The sequence below is a fragment of the Aquarana catesbeiana genome, linkage group LG01, assembly GCF_042186555.1.
Source record: "Aquarana catesbeiana isolate 2022-GZ linkage group LG01, ASM4218655v1, whole genome shotgun sequence".
NCBI classification, from domain to species: Eukaryota; Metazoa; Chordata; class Amphibia; order Anura; family Ranidae; genus Aquarana; species Aquarana catesbeiana.
Genome location: NC_133324.1, coordinates 590,254,507 through 590,274,681, shown reverse-complemented (window position 1 = coordinate 590,274,681; position 20,175 = coordinate 590,254,507). Strand labels below are relative to the sequence as shown.

Below are 20,175 nucleotides of genomic sequence, written 5' to 3'. Positions count from 1 at the left end.
GAGAATCCATTTTTGAAAACAGGGAATGATGCATTTAAGGATGTATTTTGTTTCTTGAATTCTTTTACTGTAGGGACAACATAAGAAAGCCATCAACAGTCTTCACCTCATGGCCGCTCTGCAGGGACCTCACTCACCATCACAGCAGATTATGAGTCAAGGAAGCTTGGAGCAGCAAAGGTCGCTAATCCAGCTTGCTGCCTGCCATTTTGCCCTTGGTGAATATAAGGTAGATGCTTCCAAATTACTTCATTCATTTTAGTCCACTGTTTTTCCTTGAATAGTGCTGACAAAACTGTTTTTGGCTTCTAAGCAGTTTACATTATAGAGGTATTAAGTGTCTGCTTAACTTATTTGTAATGTTAAAGAAATTTTTAGACTTTCAAATGTTTTTGTTTTATCTAGGTATGAGTGTGGTTATATTCCCTGTGTCATTTGTTTGCCTTACATTGTAATGATGGGCTCGTATGTTATGACTGCAGTTTGTAGTGTCGTGGCTGAGCAGTTCACTTATGTCTGTTTTTCTATTTGCCAAAGGGACAAAACTGCTTCCTGATCCAGATCACACAGAGTACAATGCATATGTTGCCATCGTGCTGCGACTAATGCTCTCGCTAAAACGCGTCAGTTTCTTTTGTGTTTTTTTTTTTCACTCTTTTATGCAGTCATTAAATAAGGATTACAGTGTTGCCGGCTCCATCTTTTTTGCATTTCCTTTTCTGGTGTGAATAGACACACTGAGCCCCTGGGCACCTGTGAGTGGATCCTTCAATTGAATTGGGCTCTCCCTGTAGAGTGCGCTGCTTTCACAAGACTCTCTTTGCATGTGTTGCCATCCCCTGTCGCATCACAAATGTGCGAGGGCTAAGGTAATAAAAAATATTCCAGCTGCATTGTGAACTCTGTGTGTCTGCAAACGCTATGCCTGTTTGTTACTGCCAGATCCAATTCTTGTTTAGTTCCCACCTGCAGAGCAGTTGACTGAGAGACTCAGGGATTGTTGGGTATGTAGTTTCTTCATTTCTTTCTTTCATTTCTCAAACTGCAGACAGGGGGCATGCATTAACCTGTGCAGTGGCATGCCTCATGTTTGAACAGAAACTGCTGACACAGGAATGTGAAGAACCAGTCTTCTATAGGCTATGCATACAGGCCAACAAATGGCACCATAAAGCTGTATGATCAATGTACCTCTTATTCAGATGCAAAACTATGAAAAGAAAAGAAGGTTTAGAATTCCTTTTAAAGACCAAATTTTATCTGCATATATTTTGCTTTCCCTGATCCACCTTATCACTGGGTCTTTGTGCTTCTCAATGCAATGCATGGAAATCATGACTGGTGGGAGAGGCCAGCAGGGTGCTGTATATAGTTTTCTAAAAACAAGACAGCACCCTGTCTCGGTACTGCCTCTCAAGAACCCTCGTCCCTGGTGCAAGCAGTGGACTGGCTTTGGTAGAAGTTAGGCAAATATTAATGTCATGATAGGTGGTTGTTCTAGACAGATTGTTTTTGCACAAAGAATGCCCTAGGTGACACCAACATGCGAGGCTGAGCCTCTGTGATTGAAAGACCTGAAATTCAATGAAAGTCAAGCTAGGAAGAGTCGGGCAGGGGAGGAAGGATCTAGATGATGCTGGGTGTCTTCCAGACAGAAAATTAGGCAGGCTTTTCTGACTTTCTTCAACTTCTAAAGCACACAAAGAGAATCTCAGTGTGCAGTAAAATTAGAGTAAACAATTTGAGTACAGGAGAGATTAACCTCTACAACCTTTTAATGCTACTGTGCAGCTATCCAAGTAAAGGAATGACATGCTGGGATATATGGCTGAATTTGGCTTGTGTATATTTAAGATGAACCAAGGTCACAGATCTGAATTTTCATTACACCGATGGTTCTTCTTGTTTCCACAGCTCACATGTGAGAAGGTTCTGGAACTGATGAACTTTATTGTGCCCCCACCTCAGGAAACTTCCAAACATAGAGAGGAACAGTCAAAAGTCAAGCCTAAATTTAGAAAAGGTTTGTATGCACATGTTCATATTTAGGGCCCCTTTAGTCATGTGCAATGTGCTGCGGTTCAGTTCCATACACATGATACCATTCAAAATTTTACACTTAAACATGTGTTAAATTAAGGCAGTCTATTGATTGTCTGGAGTAACACATTGGCTATTTGAAATCTACCATATGTGTCACAGAGGTGCAGATGCTATATTTTTTATAGTTTAGTCTCCAAGCTTCAAGCTGACTTAAAGCAGAACTACACTGCATCTGAGCAACAGGAACCAAAAACTGTTTAATTCATTTATAATCAAAACAAACTCCCCCCACCCATCCATGTTTCCATGATTCATCTTGCTGAGAAATCACGCTGAAAAACAACCCCCTAGCAATTCTAGCTGTGCCCATCTTGAGTAAGGGCAAATGATGTAGCATATACAGTGGCTATAAAAAGTCTACACACCCCTGTTAAAATGTCAGGTTTCTGTGATGTAAAAAAAATGAGACAAAGATAAATAGTTTCAGATCTTTTTCCACCTTTAATGTGACTGATACACTGTACAACTCAATGGTTGCATAAGTGTGCACACCTTCTTATAACTGGGGGGATGTAGCTGTCTTCAGAATTACGCAATCACATTCAAATTCATGTTAAATAGGAGTCAATACACACCTGTCTTTTAAAGTGCCTCTGATTAACTCCAAATAAGATTCAGCTGTTCTAGTAGGTCTTTCCTGACATTTTCTTATCGAATCCTACAGCAAAAGCCATGGTCCTCAAAGAGCTTCCAAAGCATCAGAGTGATCTCATTGTTAAAAGTTATCAGTCAGGAGAAGGGTACAAAGGAATTTCCAAGGCATTAGATATACCATGGAACACAGTGAAGACCGTCATCATCAAGTGGAGAAAATATGGCACAACAGTGACATTACCAAGAACTGGGCATCCCTCCAAACTTGATGAAAAGACAAGAAGAAAACTGGCCAGGGAGGCTGCCAAGGGGCCTTCAGCAACATTAAAGGAACTGCAGGAATATCTGGCAAGTACTGGCTGTGTGGTACATGTGACAACAATCTTCCATATTCTTCATATGTCTGGGCTATGGGATAGAGTGGCAAGACCGAAGCCTTTTCTCATGAAGAAAAACACCCAAGCCCAGCTAGATTTTGCAAAAACACATCTCCCAAAAGCATGTGGTGAAATGTGTTACGGTCTGATGAAACCAAGGTTGAACTTTGTGGCCATGATTCCAAAAGATATATGTTTTGGGACAAAAACAACACTGCACATCACCAAAAGAACACCATACCCACAGTGAAGCATGGTGGGGCAGCATCATGCTTTGGGGCTGTTTTTCTTCAGCTGGACCAGGGGCCTTAGTCAAGGTAGAGGGAATTATGAACAGTTCCAAATACCAGTCAATATTGGCAGAAAACCTTCAGGCTTGTGCTAGAAAGCTGAGCATGAAGAGGAACTTCATCTTTCAGCATGACAATGATCCAAAGCATACATCCAAATCAACAAAGGAATGGCTTCACCAGAAGAAGATTCAAGTTTTGGAATGTCCCAGACCTGAATCCAATTGAAAATCTGTGGGGTGATCTGAAGAGGGCTGTGCACAGGAGATGCCCTCACAATCTGACAGATTTGAAGTGTTTTTACAAAGAAGATTGGGCAAATATTTCCAAGTCAAGATGTCATGCTGATTAGACTCAGACACATACCCAAATAGACTGAGTGCTGTAAAATATCAAAAGGTGCTTCAACAAATTATTAGTTTAAGGGTATGCACACTTATGCAACCATATTATTTTATTTTTTTATTTTTACTTCCCTCCATCTAAAAGATTTCAGTTTGTTGTTGAGTTGTACAGTTTATAGGTCACTATAAAGGTGGAAAAAGTTCTGAAATTATTTTATCTTTGTCTCATTTTTTTACATCACAGAAACCTGATATTTTAACAGGGGTGTGTAGAGTTTTTATATCCACTGCACTTCCTGGACTCCATCTGTCCTAAGCTCAGGCACAAATGCAGGAGGGTGTACTTAGCTGAGAAAACCCCTCCTGAAGACTTCTGGGATGTATGACCTCATTTGCCTAGGCCTGGAAACCAGGAAGTAACTAAAGAAATTTAAAGAAACGCTTAAAACAAATCTAATATTCCTTCCTATCTATTTACTAATGCTAGCAGCATAAGGATTAAAAATGTTAATTGAGAGTCAAGTTCCGCTTTAAAGTGATATAAAAGGCCAATCTTTTAAAAATGAAGATAAAAATAATGTTCTACTTACCAGCTTTGTGCAAAGATAAAGCACAGAGCGGTCTCTTACCTCCACCCGTGCAGGCGCACCCCTGAACTAGGCTGTGTGAGTCCTTGCACACACACAGCACCAGTAAGCAACGCTTCTGCTCCCTCCTCGCAGAAGTTTGACTGACAGTAGGAGCCTATTGCTTTCCTTTGAAACTAGGAAGTGAAGAGAGCAGTGCTGGAGTAGTTAGAGATGCCGGGTAAGGGTTTTGGGATGGCAGGGGGAAACAGTCACGTGTTTTGTTTTGTTTTATCTTTGGTAAAATTACGTAAAATAATTTTTTTTTTTTTTTTTCTTTAGAACCACTTACATTTTTGTATAATTTTCTACAGTACTAAAGTTATTTGTATGTACACACTTATCAAGATATTCTCTTATTTTTGTTTTTTAGGTTCTGATCTCAAGCTGTTACCCTGTGTTAGTAAATATGTAATGCCTTACTGTCTTCAACTGTTGCTGGCAAGTGTAAAGGTGAGTGCACCACATATGTAAAAACACAAAGTACTGGACAGTACAAATGAATGGCAGATGCTCTCCTGCATGGACTGTCAATAGTGCAAACTGCTAGTGATGTTAAATACAATTCTTGGGATGGCTACAGACCAAATTTAAAATGGCTTTAATAAAAATCTTTAAATTTAATATAGTACTATTTTTAATTGTTGTTTTTATTGGAATTACTTTCAAACTAGTGTGGAAAAATAATTACTAGCTGAAGAAATGAACCAGTCTGATTAACTGTTGACACAATAAGGCATATTACTGTAAATGTTAATGTTAATTTTCCACTTCAGCCCCGGAAGGTTTTACCCCCTTAATGACCAGGCCATTTTTTGCGATACGGCACTGCGTCGCTATAACTGACAATTGGGCGGGCAACGCTGTACCCAAACAACATTTATGTCCTTTTTTCCCACAAATAGAGCTTTCTTTTGGTGGTATTTGATCACCTCTGCTGTTTTTATTTTTTGCGCTATAAACAAAAAAAATTGACAATTTTGAAAAAAAAAAGATATATATATTTTACTTTCTACTATAACACATCTTGACTTGACAATATTTCCCCACTCTTCTTTGCAAAAACAAAAATATAATAAAAAAATGTATTCATTAGTTTAGGCCAATATGTATTCTGCTACTTTTTTTTTGGTAAAAAAAAAATCACAATAAGCGTATATTGATTGGTTTGCGCAAAAGCGTCTAAAAAAAAAAAAATAGGGGATAGATTTATAGACTTTTTTTTTAATGTTTTTACGACATTGTGGCGGACAAATATGACCCCCAAGTGACACTTTTTGGGGATCAGTGACATTATTACATTGATCAGTGCTATAAAAATGTACTAATCAATGTATAAATGACATTGGCAGGGAAGGGGTTAACACTAGGGGGCAATCAAGGGGTTAACTGTGTTCCTTGGGTGTGTTCTAACTCTGTGGGGGCTGTGCTGCCTGGGACAACAAAGAGATAGCTGTTCCTGATCACTAGGAACAGCAGATCTCAGAGTTGTCCCCTGACAGAACGGGGATCTGCCTTGTTTACACTGGCAGATCCCCATTCTGCCTCTCCTCACCGCGAACGCAGGTGGCTGGCAAACATCGAGTCCGCGAGCACGCTCCCGCTGTGTGCAGCGGGCGCGTGCCGGTGCTTGCGCGCCCACTGTTTAACGCGCATGAACCGACATGCGGGTACGTCGGTTTGTGCAGGAGAGCCGACCTGCCGCCGTTGTAATCCCACTGGGCCCATTCACACCCGAGCGTTTTCAGCTCGTAAAGCGCTCATTTCAAAAGTCCCAAAACGCCCAACAAGCAAAATCCCGTTCATTTAAATGGCCCCTGTTTACAAAGCTCAAAAAAGATTTACAGGTGTTTTTCTGCTTTTTATATTGGTGACCTTTCGACCTGAACAAAAACGCTGCAAAAACGGTCAACAAAAATGCCAGAAAAACGACCTAAAAAATGCCTGAAAACGATACGCTCAGTTGTGAATGCAGCCTCATGGTTTTTCACCTTAATGCATTCTATACCCTCTCAGACCCCCCACTTTTTCCTACCTGAGCCCAATCGTTCCAGCTCCACCCGCTGTCTCGGGTCCTCATTGGATAGATTGATAGCAGCAGGAGCCATTGGCTCCCGCTGCTGTCAATCAAATCCAGTGACACGGGGCCAAGTCCTGCTTTCTGTGTCAATGGACGCAGCAGCAGGACTCGGGAGCGCACCCGCTCCAGTGCCCCCATGGAAAGCGGCTCTCCGTGGGGGCACTCGAGAAGAGGAGGAGCCAGGAGCGCTGTGGGGGGACCCCAGAAAAGGAGGATCGGGGCCACTCTGTGCAAAGCTCTTGTACAGAGGAGGAAAGTATAACATGTTTGGAAAAAAAAACAAAAAAAAACAAAGCTTTACAATCACTTTAAAGTTGCAGCAACTTCAAAGTAGTTCATGCGCTACTTTGGTCCGATTTTAATGCAACTTGAGGGCCATAGACTTCAATGTTAACCCTCAGAGGTTGCATGAAAGTTGTACCTGAATGTTATGCAATGCAGCTTGTGTGCAACAGTTGTCCATTATTATTGGTAAAAGCCAAAGTCATATCCAAGTTGCACCCATCCAAAGTTGCATCAAAGATGCACTCCAAAGTCGGCACAACTTTGGAGTCGTACAAGTGTGAATGGAGCCTAAAGGACACAGGAACAGGACATGGCAAAGGCTTTGCTTGAATCACCAACCTAGTGTATACAAAAGACCCCGCCCACTCCATGGGGTTCCAGTTTTTGCTAGTATCCTTAGGGTGATGGACCCCTTTCTTCTGTTCGGGAAGAGCCTTCTATTTCCACCAGTTTTCTTTTGCTTCTTCGACTGACTTTTCTCAAGATTTGACTGCTTATGCCTCACTAGCAGTTTCCAGATCAGTTATCCCAGTGTATACCTTGGTAACCATATCCAGAGCCCACAGTATCGGGGACAGCCTGTAATTTTGTTTTGGGCACTGGATCCTACGTTCAGTGCTCCCTTGGCATATGGTGCAATAAGTGTAGTTAGCCACAGTGTGCTTTATAGGGCTTTGATCCATTCCTACAGGGCATAGATATGGGAGGGGGTTCAAATCTACTACCCCACAGAGCATCCATGGTGCAGCAGCAAGTGCTGCTTCTCCCCGTCCCCAGTCAAATGACCCAGGTGAGGGAGGACACCCCTTACCCTGTGCTGCTCTGATATGGTAAGTGTGTTTATTGGAAAAGGAGAGCTGTACTGGGGGGGACTGCGTTGGACGTAATGACGCTGAGCAAAAGTCCTCCGTCTGAGCATTGGGGAGTGCTGCCTTCCAGAGAAGTAGAGGATCATAAAAGCGCCTTTGCTTTCCCCCAGAATAAACTGACAGTTATACCTTGCAGTGTGGGCATAGCCCCTGCATGAGAAGTGGGCTGTAAGTACTTCTGACCCATGCACTCTGTGCGATATGTGCTCAACTTTTCAGCCCCTATAAACAACGCTGGTAGGAAAGTTGTTAATGTTGTGTGTGTTTTTTTTTTTTTTTTTTTTTTTTTTTTTTTTTTTTTTTATTCTCCTGTTAATTTGACATGTTAGAATTGTCCTATTCTAGTATTTAATATGTAAATTAATTGTGTATATTTTGCTGTATGTTCAATAATGGCTGTATGTATTTTTTTTCTTTGTTAGCTCAGAGCATTGTCTGATAATCGGGATGACATGGCTCTGGGACAACTTATTGTGTTACTGCAGCATGACTGGCCCAAAGGAGAGATCCTCTTCTTAAAAACCATAGGGAAAATATGTCAACAAGGAAATTTCCAGTACGAAAACTTCTTCAACTACATAACAAGTATCCTTTGACTAATGTACTTGTGTAATAGCTGCTAGCTGTGTCATGCATGTAGAATTGCTGGCTGAGCAATTTCCACAAATAAGTCTTACAGTGGTACCCAGACCACTAGCAACCATTTTGACTTATGCTATTTACTGTTATATAGAGAACATTTTTTTTTTAATATTTCAGAAGGGAGACAATGGTCATAGTAGTTTCTTAGCATCACACAGACTTTAATATCTGTGAATTCGATGGGTAAATTAACATATACACTCACCGGCCACTTTATTAAGTACGCCTGTTCAATTGCTTGGTAACATAAATTGCTAATCAGCCAATCACATGGCAGCAACTCAGTGCATTTAGGCATCTAGATGTGGTGAAGACGACTTGCTGAAGTTTAAACCGAGCATCAGAATGGGGAAGAAAGGGGATTTAAGTGACTTTGAACGTGGCATGGTTGTTGGTGCCAGGCAGCTGGTCTCAGCATTTTAAAAAACTGCTGATCCACTGGTATTTTCATGCACAACCATCTCTAGGGTTTACAGAGAATGGTCCGAAAAAGAGAAAATATGCAGTGAGTGGCAGTTGTGGATGAAAATGCCTTGTTGATGTCAAAGAAAATGGGACACACTGGTTCTTGATGATAGAAAGGCAACAGTAACTCAAATAACTACTTGTTACAACCAAGGTGTACAAAATACCATCTCTGAACGCACGACACATCGAATCTTAAAGAAGATGGGGTACAGCAGCAGAAGACCACACCGCGTGCCACTCCTGTCAGCTAAGAACATGAAATTGAGGCAATTTACACAGGCTCACTAAAATTAAACAATAGAAGATTGGAAAAATGTTGACTGGTCTGATGAGTCTCGATTTCAGCTGCGACATTCAGATGGTAGGGTCAGAATTTGGCATAAAAAAACATAAAAGCATGGATCCATCCTGCCTTGTATCAACGGTTCAGGCTGGTGGTGGTGGTGTAATGGCGGGGGGGGGGGATTTTCTTGGCACACTTTGGAACACTTAGTACCAAATGAGCATAGTTTTAAACACCACGGCCTACCTGAGTATTATTACTGACCATGTCCATCCCTTTATGACTACAGTGTATCCATCTTCTGATGGCTACTTCCAGCAGGATAATGCACCATGTCACAAAGCTCAAATCATCTCACCACTGGTTTCTTGAACTTGACAATGAGTTCATTGTACTCCAATGGGCTCCACAGTCACCAGATTTCAATCCAATAGAGCATCTTTGGGATGTAGTGAATGGGAGATTCCCATCATGGATGTGCAGTCGACAAATCGGCAGCAACTGCCTGATGGTATCATGTCAATATGGACCAAAATCTCTGAGGAATGTTTCCAAAACCTCATTGAATCTATGCCATGAAGAATTAAGGCAGAAGTAGATCCAACCCGGTACTAGCAAGTACCTAATAAAGTGGCCGGTGGGTGTAGATAATGCCTTTTATCAATAAGTTATTCAGAAGTCTGAATAAAGTTTTGCGTGATGCTAATTACTTTGACCATTATGTCTCCCTTCTGAAATATATAAAAAAAAAAATGATATCTGGGCCATCACAATCAATGGCACTGAGACTATTTTGAATTTAACCACTTACGGATCGCCTGGCGTCGTCATATGTTGGTACTGAGGAATATCGTTGTTATGGCAGCAGCTAGCTACCATAACCCCCAGTATCCTCTTCTTCCGCTTTCAGATAAAAGTGGTCTCAGTGACAGATTCGCCATGAGATCACTTTTATCGGCAGCGGGAGAGGGGCTCCCGCCACGCTACGGTGCCCTCTGCCGCTTACTGGAGCCGTCATTGGGGGCGGAAGGGGTTCGGGTTGTTCTCCCTGTTAGGCATTGAGACGAGTGAGGGAAAGATGGCCCCCACCCATCTCCATACCATTGCAGGGCGGAAGCGACATCAAAATGTCACTTCCGCCCATAGCTCTTAAGTGGTTAATAAATGCTTATCATTGAAAAACAGCTCTTATTGCTAGAGGCATCTCCTATAGAGCCATATGACACATTAACACAGTTCCAATAAATCCAGTTGGCATGCAGACAGAAAACAAGGAATACTACAAATAACAAAAGAAACATTTAGGGCATTTTTACTAAATATATATATACAGTTGTGCTCATAAGTTTAAATACCCTGGCAGAATTTATGATGCGTCAATTTTGAAGCAGGACATGTTGGGTATCAATTTACTCGGCGTTACATTATCTTTCACAATATAAAAAAAAAATGGGCTAACTTTACTGTTGTCTAATTTTTTTTAATTCAAAAAAGTGTATTTTTTTTTAAAAAAAAGTGCGCTTGTAAGACTGCTGTTCAAATACGTTGCGACAAAGTATTGCAATGACCGCCATTTTATTCTCTAGGGTGTTAGAAAAAATATCTATATAACGTTAGGGGGTTCTAAGTAATTTTCTAGCAAAAAAAAATGGCGACATGGAATTTCAGTGTGAATATCTGAATGATGCCTGCAGCTATATGCATCATTCAGATATCCTTGTTTTTAGCCGGCGATTCTGTGTAGCATAAGAACGATCATAGCAGTGGTTCCGCTGCTTGATCGTTCTTACAGTCAGTGCAGCACTGGATGAAAGATGCAAGGGTCTGTCAGGAGTCCAGAAACGCATTGACCTTCTATACACACACACTAATTACAAGCAAACAGGTCACAGGTGAGGATGGTTACCTTTAATAGCCATTCAAACCCCTTTGTGTCAACTTGTGTGCATGTTATCAGGCCAAAATCACCAGGGTATTTAAACTTTTGACCGGGGTCATTTGGGTAGTTTCTCTTGTCATTATGATTTAAAAAGAGTAAACACAGTTGATTGATAATAAATGGCTTCAGCCAAACACTAACCATGAGGGAAAGAAATGTTATTTGTGTTATCATTCATATTCTCTGAAAAATGGCCAAGAAATCATAAATTCTGCCAGGGTATGTAAACTTATGAGCACAACTGTACACTGCTCAAAAAAATTAAAGGGACACTTTTTAATTAGATTATAGCATCCAGTCACTTAAACTCCTCAGTTAAGTAGTAGAGGGGTTTGTTAATCAGTTTTAGCTGCATTGTTAATGATATTAACAGGTGCACTAGATGGGCAACCATGAGACGACCTCCAAAACAGGAAGGGTTTTACAGGTGGAGGCCACTGACAGGCGATACCTGGACCCTATAGAGGTTGCACAGGTAGGCCAACTCCTCCAGGATGGCACATCAATACATGCCATTGCCAGAAGGTTTGCTGTGTCTCCCAGCACAGTCTCTTAAGCATAGAAGAAATTCCAGGAGACAGGCAGTTAGTCTTGGAGAGCTAGACAGGGCCATAGAAGGTCCTTAACCCATCAGCAGGACCGGTATCTGCTCCTTTGTGCAAGGAGGAACAAGATGAGCACTGCCAGAGCCCTACAAAATGACCTCCAGCAGGCCACTGGTCTGTCTCTGACCAAACAATCAGAAACTGACTTCATGAGCGTGGTCTGAGGGCCCAATGTCCTCTAGAGGGGCCTGTGCTTACTGTCTGGGACCGTGTAGCTTGATTGGCATTTGCCATTGAACACCAGAATTAGCAGGTTCGCCACTGGCGCCCTGAGCTCTTCACAGATGAGAGCAGGTTCACCCTGAGCACATGTGACAGACGTGAAAGGGTCTGGAGAAGCTGTGGAGAACGTTATGCTGCCTGTAACATTGTTCAGTATGACCGGTTTGGTGGTGGGTCAGTGATGGTTTGGGGAGACATATCCATGGAGGGACTCGCAGACCTCTACAGGCTATACAATGGCACCCTGACTGCCATTAGGTATCGGAATGAAATCCTTGGACCCATTGTCAGACCCTACGCTGGTGCAATGGGTCCTGGGTTCCCCCTGGTTCACGACAATGCCCGCCTTATGTGGCGAGAGTATACAGCCAGTTCCTGAAGGATGAATGAATTGATACCATTGAATGGCCTTCACACTCGCCTGACCTAAATCCAATAGAACACCTCTGGGACATTGTTTTGGTCCATCCAACGCCGCCAGGTTGCACCTCAGTCTTCAGGAGCTCAGTGATGACCCGGTTCAGGACTGGGAGGAAATACCCGAGGACACCATCAGTTGTCTCATTAGGAGAATGCCCCAACATTGTCAGGCATGCATACAAGCACGTGGGGGCCATACAAACTACTGAGTACCATTTTGAGTTGCAATGAAATTTCAGCAAAATGGACTAGCCTGCTGCATAATTTCTTCACTTTTTTTTTCGGGGTGTTTTTTGAAGTCAGCCCTCTGTAGGTTGCCACATCATCAATGTGGCATCCTTTCGTTCCTAACACTTTACCCAGTCCATATCGGTATAGATATCCAGCATGATATTTTTACCCATGGAGATCTGTTGTTACATAGTTACATAGTAGGTGATGTTGAAAAAAGACACAAGTCCAACCTGTGTGTGTGATTATATGTCAGTATTACATTGTATGTTTCCCTTAATATCTTCAGATATTGATATGCTTGAGGAATTTGCATATTTAAGAACACAGGAAGGGGGTAAGATTCATTTGGAACTAATCCCCAATCAAGGAGTATTGCTTAAGTAAGTATTTTACTTGTTAGAGTTGACAGTTCATATTTAGACTACTGCTAGTTAGTATTGTGTCCATTATCCCTTACTACAATACTGTTCCAGATCCACATCTCCCTACATTGCTATACACGCATATATATGCAATAAACATGGGTCGAGTGCAGAGTAACGTTGAGTAGTAAATTAATTAAGCCACTGTAATGCAGATGAATCAAGCTAAGAAAGTGCAAACATGATTAAATGTCTGTTGTCTGAACACCGACTATTGAGGCAAAGGTATGAAAGTATATCATATTCTGAACTCTCTATCAAATAAAATGGCATTAATGGCATTTTTATTGGATCCTCATACTTGCAATGAAAGCTTTTGGGCATATACCTATGCTATAATACTAGCAAGGTGGTTAATGTAAGCTAAGTTATTACAATAACCCATTTAAGTTTTAGGAGTAGCTGTTGCTTTAAAATGTGACTCAGTTGATCATGGACATGGATTGATATATAATTTGTGTAATCGATGATTAAGCATTTACTTTTGTTTGATTGTATTTATGTAATGAAGGATTAAAAAAAAAAAAAGACCCTTTTCTGTAACATTTAGGCCTCGTGAACATTAGAATGCCATGCAGGAAACCCACGTTCTGTGCTGGTTTTCAGTACTGCATTCAAATCACACTGCCCTTGTGATCTGCAGCGGATGTCAGTGCAAAGATAACGACACCATGTACGCAGTGCGTTTTGTCAGTGTTGGATCGCATGGTATAAATGTACCATGTGATACGGTTGCAGCGTGCTTCCAAGGTTAGAGCATGCACTACTTGTTGGTGTGATGCGATTTCAGCATATTCAAAATGAATGGGCTAAAAATCACACTGCAGAGAACTGCATATGAATTGCAAAGGAACACGCAATGCAATTCACATGCAGTTTTTAGTGTGAATGGGCCCTTGACCACTTACAAACTCCTGAGCGTTTGGTCCAGACCGCAAACCTGTTGGCAACTGTAAACAATTTTGCCTCTCAATTGGAAAAAAATTGCCATGTGCAGTTTTCTGGATAAAAAGTTAATCTGCTAAACCTTTATGTTGTCCTTATTTGTGCATGGTAATTGCAATCTAGTTAAATCACATCTAAAGCCGGCCATACATGGTTCAAATCTCGGCAGATTCGAACCACTAATTGACAGGCTGAATGTATCAAGTTGATCTGTCAACTTGGGTACAACCAGCCTGCCGGATCTGCTTCGGATTATCGCAAGTGGCTGCTATAGCCGCTAGCCATAATCACTGTCTTCTCTTGGCTGGGGCGACAAGCAACTAGTGTAAGAAAAAGGCTAAGGCCTCGTACACACGGTCTGATTGTTGGACGAACGAGCGTCTGATTTTTGTCAAAAGGGCGTGTGCAGGATTTTGTCTAGCATACTAACTATCCGCAAAATGTCGTTTGACAAACACGAACGTAGTGACGTACTATGAGGGTATAAAGAGGAAGTTCGTGTCTCGAGCGCCACCCTTTGAGCCCCTTCTGCTAATTTCATGTTAGTAGAAGTTTGGTTATCGTTGATTCGCAATTTTCAGATCTTACAAAACAAATGCCTTTTAAAATACGTCTGGCATAACTACGTCAGTATCGCCAGCAAAGCAGCTTCATTATTATCGCATTAAAGAAGATGAGAATTTTGACATTCCATTAATTGCCGTGTCGCGAATGTTAATTCTAGATTACAAACATTAGTTTACAAGACCGAACTCTTCCCAGTTGTTCCTTGTTTCCGAGCATGCGCGTTTATACTTTCGACTTTTGTGTGACGATTTCTGTACTGACCATCTGAAAATCAGACGGAGTTCACACCAGACAAAAATTTTATAGTCTGCACATCCAGCTTTTGTCTGATGTAAAATTGTCTGTGGAATGCACCGTACTAACGATCCGAAAATCCGCAGACAGCTGGTCTTCAGACTTTTCCCTTCTGATTTTCGTACCGTGTGTACAGGCCTTAAGTCTTTAAGTTGGGTAAACTGACCTCATTTGCAGACTGAAGGTTATCCCTTTGACCTCTAAAAGAACAGAGGATACAATGTTTCCTTCATCTCTTTCAGCCTGCTTTTTTTTTTTTTTTGACAGCTGTGAGCAGAATTGCTCTACACCTGTTACATGAGTCGTGGAAATGCTGGATTAAGACTGTGAAGGGGGTTTGAATTGAGATCGCAATTTTTTTTTTTTAACAATTGATCGTGCTGCTCTAATGGGGAGATTTACTAAAACTGGTGCACACAGATTCTGGTGCAGCTGTGCATGCACAGTAACCAATCGGCATCTAACTTCAGCTTGTTTACTTAAGCTTTGACAACAAACCTGTAAGCTGGTTTGTTACTATGCACAGGTGCACCAGTTTTAGTAAATCTCTCCCAATGCGTTTGTTACTATAAGGTTGGGTTCATACATATACTATGCGGGAAACCGTGTGATTCCTGTGCAGGCTCCCACATCGCATGTCACTCACAGGCAGTTCATACTGCCCTCTTCGAACCGCTATGGGTGTCAATAGAAAGTTAATGACACTCCCAGATCGGAGTGCAAACTGTCAAATGGTACAGGAATTCCGGTGCGAACCAAAGAAAGGGTCCTGCACCATTTTGGTGCGAATGCGATGCGATTTCAGCCATACAGTTTGTATGGCTGAATTTACATCGCACAGACATCTCATGTGATCTGCACAGCAATGCAGTGCAAATTACGTGTGATGTCTGTGTTCGCACCAGTGTACACCCAGTCTAAAGGTTCCAAGCAAACAAAAATTTTTCTTAAAAAAAAAAAAACAAAACTTTTTATTGTATGAAATATTCTGAGGGTAAGTATTCCTTTATTTTGGTTTATCTTGAGAGCAAATTAAAGTCTCCCAAAATAAGTTTTGCATACAATCGTCCAGGTTTCACAGTCTTTTTTTTATTTCCTTTCTTTAACAGTTTGACACTTGAAATGTAGTGCAGTGCTGAGATCTGCTGCCTCTCTGCTTTGTTTGAAGGTTGAGGTGTAGCAGAAACGACTTGTCTGACCCCTTCACCTCTCAGCTAGAAAGGCAGTGGGTATTGGTGTAATGAAGGTTTACAACAGCCAATTGTATGTATGATGTTTTTCAATTATTTGGGTCCCACTGCCAAAGAACCTTTTTAAGTTTGAGTATTTAGTATTTATAATCCCCATGGAAGCGAAAATTATATTTTTGTTGTTGACTTTATTTTCAGTTTGTGTTACAGTTGAGTTTTTCAGTACTAACTAAAAAAACTACTTTGTTACTGAAAGGAAACTTGTCACAGCCTAGGCAAATCAAACGGAGTATGTGATAAATATACAAAACTTCAGTGAAAACAGCATGTCAAAATTGATGACTGGACTAATACTGAGTCAATACCCTTATCCACACATTAAGGCTGGGTTAACACTGGTGCAAACACAGATATCGCATGTGATTCGCACCGCATTGCTGTGCAGATAACATGAGATGTCTGTGGGATGCAAATTCAGTCAAACTGTATGGCTGAAATTGCATCGCATTCCCACCAAAATGGTGCAGGACCCTTTTTTTTTTTTTTTTGGTGTTCAAACCCATGCGATCCAATTCCTGTACCGTTTGACAGTTAGCACTGCGATCTGGGAACTGATCTGGGGATGTAATTAACTTTCTATTGACACCCGCAGAGGTTTGCAGAGGGCAGTGTGAACTGCCTGCGAGTGACATGCAATGCAGGAACTTGCACAGGAATCGCGCTTGTTCCCGCATCGCATATGTGTGAACGGAGACGCAGGGTGGATGCGGGAATCCTCCTGCTGTCATTGTATTCTGACAACAGGAGTCAGCTGGACTCCTATGCTGTCAAAATACACTAACCAATAGGCTGCAGCACTGATCGAACAAATGTTTTCCAGCAAGCTCATTTGTGAGAAGTTGATCCGTAGATTAAATGCTGTTAAACAGGCCTGACCATAGATGGATAGAAATCCAGCCGGTCCTTGCTGAACTGGATGAATTTTGATCCATCTATGGCCAGCTTTAGAGATCTAGGCTACTGAAGATATGTTATTGTAAAGCAACCCATTAAAAAAAACAAGCTGGCAGTACACCAGAATATACTAAATCAAACATGCAGCATTTTTTACTGACGCACCGCAGCACATGGCAGTGCCATTCGTTGTGGTGCGTTGCCTTGTGTGTAGGTCAGAGGTGCATTTGGATTCATAAATGGTACAACAATGTATTTACATGCATTACCACAGTGCTGAAAGATGTGAATAGGCCCTAGACTATTCCAGTGCGGTGCGTATACGCATGTCGTGCTGAGAAAGCCTATTCGAATGAATGGGCTGCCACATCAGAATTGCAAAAACAAAAAAAAACCACAATCGTGTCCTGTGGTGCACTGCAACACAGGTTTGTTTTTGGTGCTATGCAGAATGAATGGCACCAAGGTGCGCTAATGTTTTATGCCATAATGTGCAGGTATGAATATAGCCTTAGGCTTTTTCACACCTACAGGTGCGACCTAGCACAGGCATGTTGGGCAGCACCATGCAATTTGGTGCACGCTTTTGCAGATGTTCACCGTGGTTAAAGGGCAAGTTCCCCTTTGTACCCTTTTTTTTTTTCTAAATTCCAGCCCCCCTATGCACCAATTTAGCATTCATGTACTTTTTTTGCAAAAATATCAAAGCTTTCCATTAAATCTACAGACACATACTTTTCTTGTCCTAATCCACGTTTCCAGACGCTTCCATTAGTAATGTTGGCTGCACTACATGTGATTAATGGGACATGTTGGCGTTTTATGGGTTGTATGTTTTTTACTGTGCATTTTTTCACTTGGCAAAATGTGTGTTTGCTTCTGTGTTTGGTGTGCCGTTACCAATTAATGGCACTGAAAGGAGGGCAACTAGTAATTTTAGGTGTATAAACATGGCCATACACTATGCAATTGTATATTGTGTATTTAGTGAGAAAGCTGATCACTGATTGATTGCATTTCATTTAAAAAACATGCAGCTGGGAGTGGGTAGGCGGATAATGCAGGGTGTGTGTTAATGAGGTCAGCTGGTCAACTCCTTCCTGTGTCATGACCTATAGTCTGATCAGGAAGAAGACATTACTAATGGAAACGTGGATTAGGGCAAGAAAAGTAAGTGTCTGTAGATTTAATGAAAAGCTTTGATATCTTTGCAAAAAAAGTACATGAATGCTATATTGGTGCATAGGGGAGCTGGAATTTAGAAAAAAATTTTTAAAAAAGTGTACAAAGGGGAACTTACCCTTTAACCACTTGCCGACCGCCGCACGCTGATGTACGTCCAAAGTTTGGCAGTGGATATCGTTGTTATGTCAGCAGCTAGCTGCCATAACCCCGGTATCTCCATTTTCGTGCGGCGGTCAGCTTTCAGATAAAAGTGGTCTCTGCGGCGGATTGGCGTGAGATCACTTTTATCGGTGGCGGGAGAGGGCCCCCCCTCCCGCCGCGATCCGGTGCAGCGGCGGAGGCGATCGCGTCTGTCTCCTTGCTGTGCCTGGAGACGAGTGAGGTGTCCCACTTGTCTCCATGACATTGCAGGGCGGAAGTGACGTCAAAATGTCACTTCCGTCCATACGTCTTAAAGGCACATTTTTTTTCAATGTCATTTTTTTTAAATGACTTTTTTTTTTTTTAAATTGCATTTCAGTGTAAATATGAGATCTGAGGTCTTTTTGACACCAGATCTCATATTTAAGAGGTCCTGTGATGCTTTTTTTCTATTACAAGGGATGTTTACAGTCCTTGTAATAGGAATAAAAGTTACACGTTCGTTTTTAAAAAAAAAAAAAAAAAATGTAAAAATAAAATCATGTAAAATAAATAAGAATTAAAATTGATTTATTTTTTTTTAAACCCCCCGTCCCGACGAGCTCGCGTGCAGAAGCGAACGCATACGTGAGTAGCGCCCGCATATGAAAACTGTGATCAAACTACACATGTGAGGTATCGCCGCGATCGTTAGAGCGAGATCAACAATTGTAGCCCTAGACCTCCTCTGTAACACAAAACACGCAACCTGTAGAATTTTTTAAACGTTGCCTATGGAGATTTTTGAGGGTAAAAGTTTGACACCATTCCACGAGCGGGCGCAATTTTGAAGCGTGACATGTTTGGTATCAATTTACTCGGTGTAACATTATCTTTCACAATATAAAAAAAAAATTAGGCTAACTTTACCGTTGTCTTATTTTTTTTTTTATTCAAAAATGTGAATTTTTTCCAAAAAAAGCGCGCTTGTAAGACCGCTGCGCAAATACGGTGTGAAAAAAAGTATTGCAATGACCGCCATTGTATTCTCTAGGGCATTAGAAAAAAAACGATATATAATGTTTGGGAGTTTTAAGTAATTTTCTAGCAAAAAAACCTGTTTTAAACATGTAAACACCTAAAATCCAAAACGAGGCTAGTCCACTCAAAAATGGAACTTCCACTTTTTGGATTCCTCCCCCCCTCCGGTGTCACATTTGGCACCTTTCAGGGGGGAGGAGGGAGCAGATGCCTGTCTAATACAGGTATTTGCTCCCACTTCCTGGCATAGATCACCGCGGCGCTTGCGGTGACTTACGCCACTTCCGGCGCCTACACTCTCCTCCACCGCTGTATTCTGTGAGACACAGAACACAGCAGGGACCAGAGAGGACGCGCAGCGCGACTTGCGCATGCACAGTAGGGAACCAGGAAGTGAAGCCGCACGGCTTCACTTCCTTATTCCTATACCGAGGATGGCAGCAGCAGCAGCCGAGAGCCAACGGACAGATCGGCTTTGGCTGCCAACATTGCGGGCTCCCTGGACAGGTAAGTGTCCATATATTAAAAGTCAGCAGCTGCAGTATTTGTAGCTGCTGGCTTTTAATATTTTTTTTTCAGCGGACCTTCACTTTAAGTGGTTAAAGTGATTAGCACGTCTGCCTAGCAGCACTAGGGTTATCGGTTAGAATCTCAAACACAGCACCACCTGCCTGGAGTTTGTATGTTCTCCCTGTGCCTGCATGAATTTCCTCCCACACAAAGACTTGCTGGTAGGTTAATTGGCTCCGGTCTAAACTAGCCCTAGTATGTATATGTTTGAATGTGAGTTAGGGACCTTTAGATTGAAAGCTCCTTGAGCACACGGAGTGATGTGAATGTACAATATTAATATAAAGTGCTGTGTAAATTTATGGTGCTAGAGAAGTACATGTAATGAATAAATGTGTAGGGCTGCCTTTAACAATTAATGGCACAGCTTTGTGTCTGTTAAGTGGCAGTGTGTTTCTCTGTATGTTGCATGTGATTTTGTGTGCATTATGATAAAAAAAAAAACACCTATGTGTAGCAGCCCCCCAATACTTACCTGAGCCCCATTTATATCCAGCGATGTGCAC

At 41.7% G+C, this 20,175-nt stretch overlaps 1 protein-coding gene across 5 annotated transcripts in view; it reads left to right on the top strand.

Annotated features, from left to right (window-relative positions):
• The window catches only part of INTS10 (integrator complex subunit 10), a 63,486-nt gene that overhangs the window by 36,377 nt on the left and 6,934 nt on the right, over positions 1-20,175 (top strand). For all 5 annotated transcript variants that reach the window (XM_073598123.1, XM_073598139.1, XM_073598130.1 and 2 more), the window contains 5 exons: positions 74-229; positions 1,915-2,023; positions 4,708-4,787; positions 7,991-8,153; positions 12,668-12,761. In XM_073598123.1, coding sequence (XP_073454224.1) covers positions 74-229; positions 1,915-2,023; positions 4,708-4,787; positions 7,991-8,153; positions 12,668-12,761 — 602 coding nt within the window. The remainder of the gene's footprint in view (positions 1-73; positions 230-1,914; positions 2,024-4,707; positions 4,788-7,990; positions 8,154-12,667; positions 12,762-20,175) is intronic.